The sequence below is a fragment of the Olea europaea genome, chromosome 19, assembly GCF_002742605.1.
Source record: "Olea europaea var. sylvestris chromosome 19, O_europaea_v1, whole genome shotgun sequence".
In the NCBI taxonomy this organism is placed as follows: domain Eukaryota; kingdom Viridiplantae; phylum Streptophyta; class Magnoliopsida; order Lamiales; family Oleaceae; genus Olea; species Olea europaea.
In genome coordinates, this window is record NC_036255.1 from 1,074,843 (window position 1) to 1,076,315 (window position 1,473).

A 1,473-nucleotide genomic window follows, 5' to 3' on the forward strand; every position below is an offset into this window, starting at 1 on the left:
TGCACGGGATACCCGGGGATGTCGAGGGGGCACCGGAGGAGGATAGGGTACCGGAGGTAGAGGTGGTACCCGAGAAGACGCCAGACCCGCCAGACTCGTCGGTCGTGGTCTTTGTGTCGGAGGAGGTGGTCCCGACAGCGGGCGAAGGGGGTCGTCCCGATGGCTGGGGAGATGGAGATTCCCGAGGCACATGAGGAGCGGGTGGTCGGCAAGAGGCCAAGGGTGCCATCACAGTACGTTCTTTCTCCCTTTACCGCGGAGGCGAAGAGGAGAAGGTTCGTCGACGGGACGCATCCGAATTTATTCAGGGAGGTGGACCACGCCAAGTGGAAAGCCTTTGAGACAGAGTGGAGAGCACTGCAGCCTAGGTCAGTTTTGTATTTTATGTAATTACTATAGTACGCATACGCTGACACTGACACATGTATACTTCATATAATTAAAAATTCTGTTCTTATTTTTTCAGGGCCAGTCGCACGATTGCTGAGAAGACGATCTCAAATGCTTACAAGTGGTTCCACGACATCACCACTTCGGGGGCTTGGCTCGCCGACGATGTAAGTGAAATGAAAATATTGTTATTTATTATGTACGTTCGAAATCATTTTTTTGAATGAAATTCGTAGATTAACTCCTTTCTTTATTGGTGTTTCTTTATGTAGCACATCGATTTGAGCATGGATTTGCTACGGGATCGTGCTGAAAGACATCCAAAATCGTTCAACATTCCTGGCAGACTCATATTGAACACCGAGTTCATCCGTGCCGTTGACATTGAGTACCGGTCGTTCCAGGCTATGGGTAGCGAGTACACGGTGCCGGAGTATATGATGGAATGGGTTGCCGGAATATATGATGGAATGGGTCGTAGGGATGTGGCCGAGTGTCGGTGGGAAGCCATGGGATGGCTGTACGCATATGTACGTACCAGTATGTCTGAATCATCACTACATTGCAGTGGAAATCGTATTCGCCGACTCCACGATGTATGTGTACGACCCCGATCATTCATGCCTGACACAAGGCCAGCTCGAGCAAAATCTAGAGTCGCTGTCTGTGATCGTTCCCATGATGGCTAGACGAGCGAACATCAATGTACAAGACAGATTGGCCACCGTGCGGAACACGACGACGACGAGGCAACAAATATCGTAAGTGTTTGTAATTTTCTTCCTGTCATTTACATTTTAGTTTCTAACTAATTTTCGATGTGCTAATACAACACTGTTTAATTGTAGGGGTGATTGCGGCATATTCGTCATCAAGTACATAGAATTTTTGAGTGTGGCACATAAGGTTGATGCAATCAACCAGGCATGGATACAAAATTGGAGAAATAAACTAGCATGTGATTTATTTGAATTTAATGGGGATCCGTAAATAATTGTACATATTTTTACATTTATTTAAACATTGTACAATTCATTCATTTATTTGTAATTACGAAAAAATTGTAAAATGTTGATTGCGTAT

General features: G+C 45.6%; 1 protein-coding gene across 1 annotated transcript; it reads left to right on the top strand.

Moving 5' to 3' along the window:
• The first annotated feature begins 652 nt into the window (after positions 1-652).
• On the top strand, positions 653-1,368 carry LOC111368382. Its single transcript, XM_022989607.1, has 2 exons — positions 653-1,151; positions 1,239-1,368. The coding sequence occupies exon 1, from the start codon at positions 678-680 to the stop codon at positions 1,077-1,079; it is 402 nt and encodes a 133-aa protein (XP_022845375.1). The 5' UTR covers positions 653-677; the 3' UTR covers positions 1,080-1,151; positions 1,239-1,368.
• Positions 1,369-1,473: the final 105 nt, after the last annotated feature.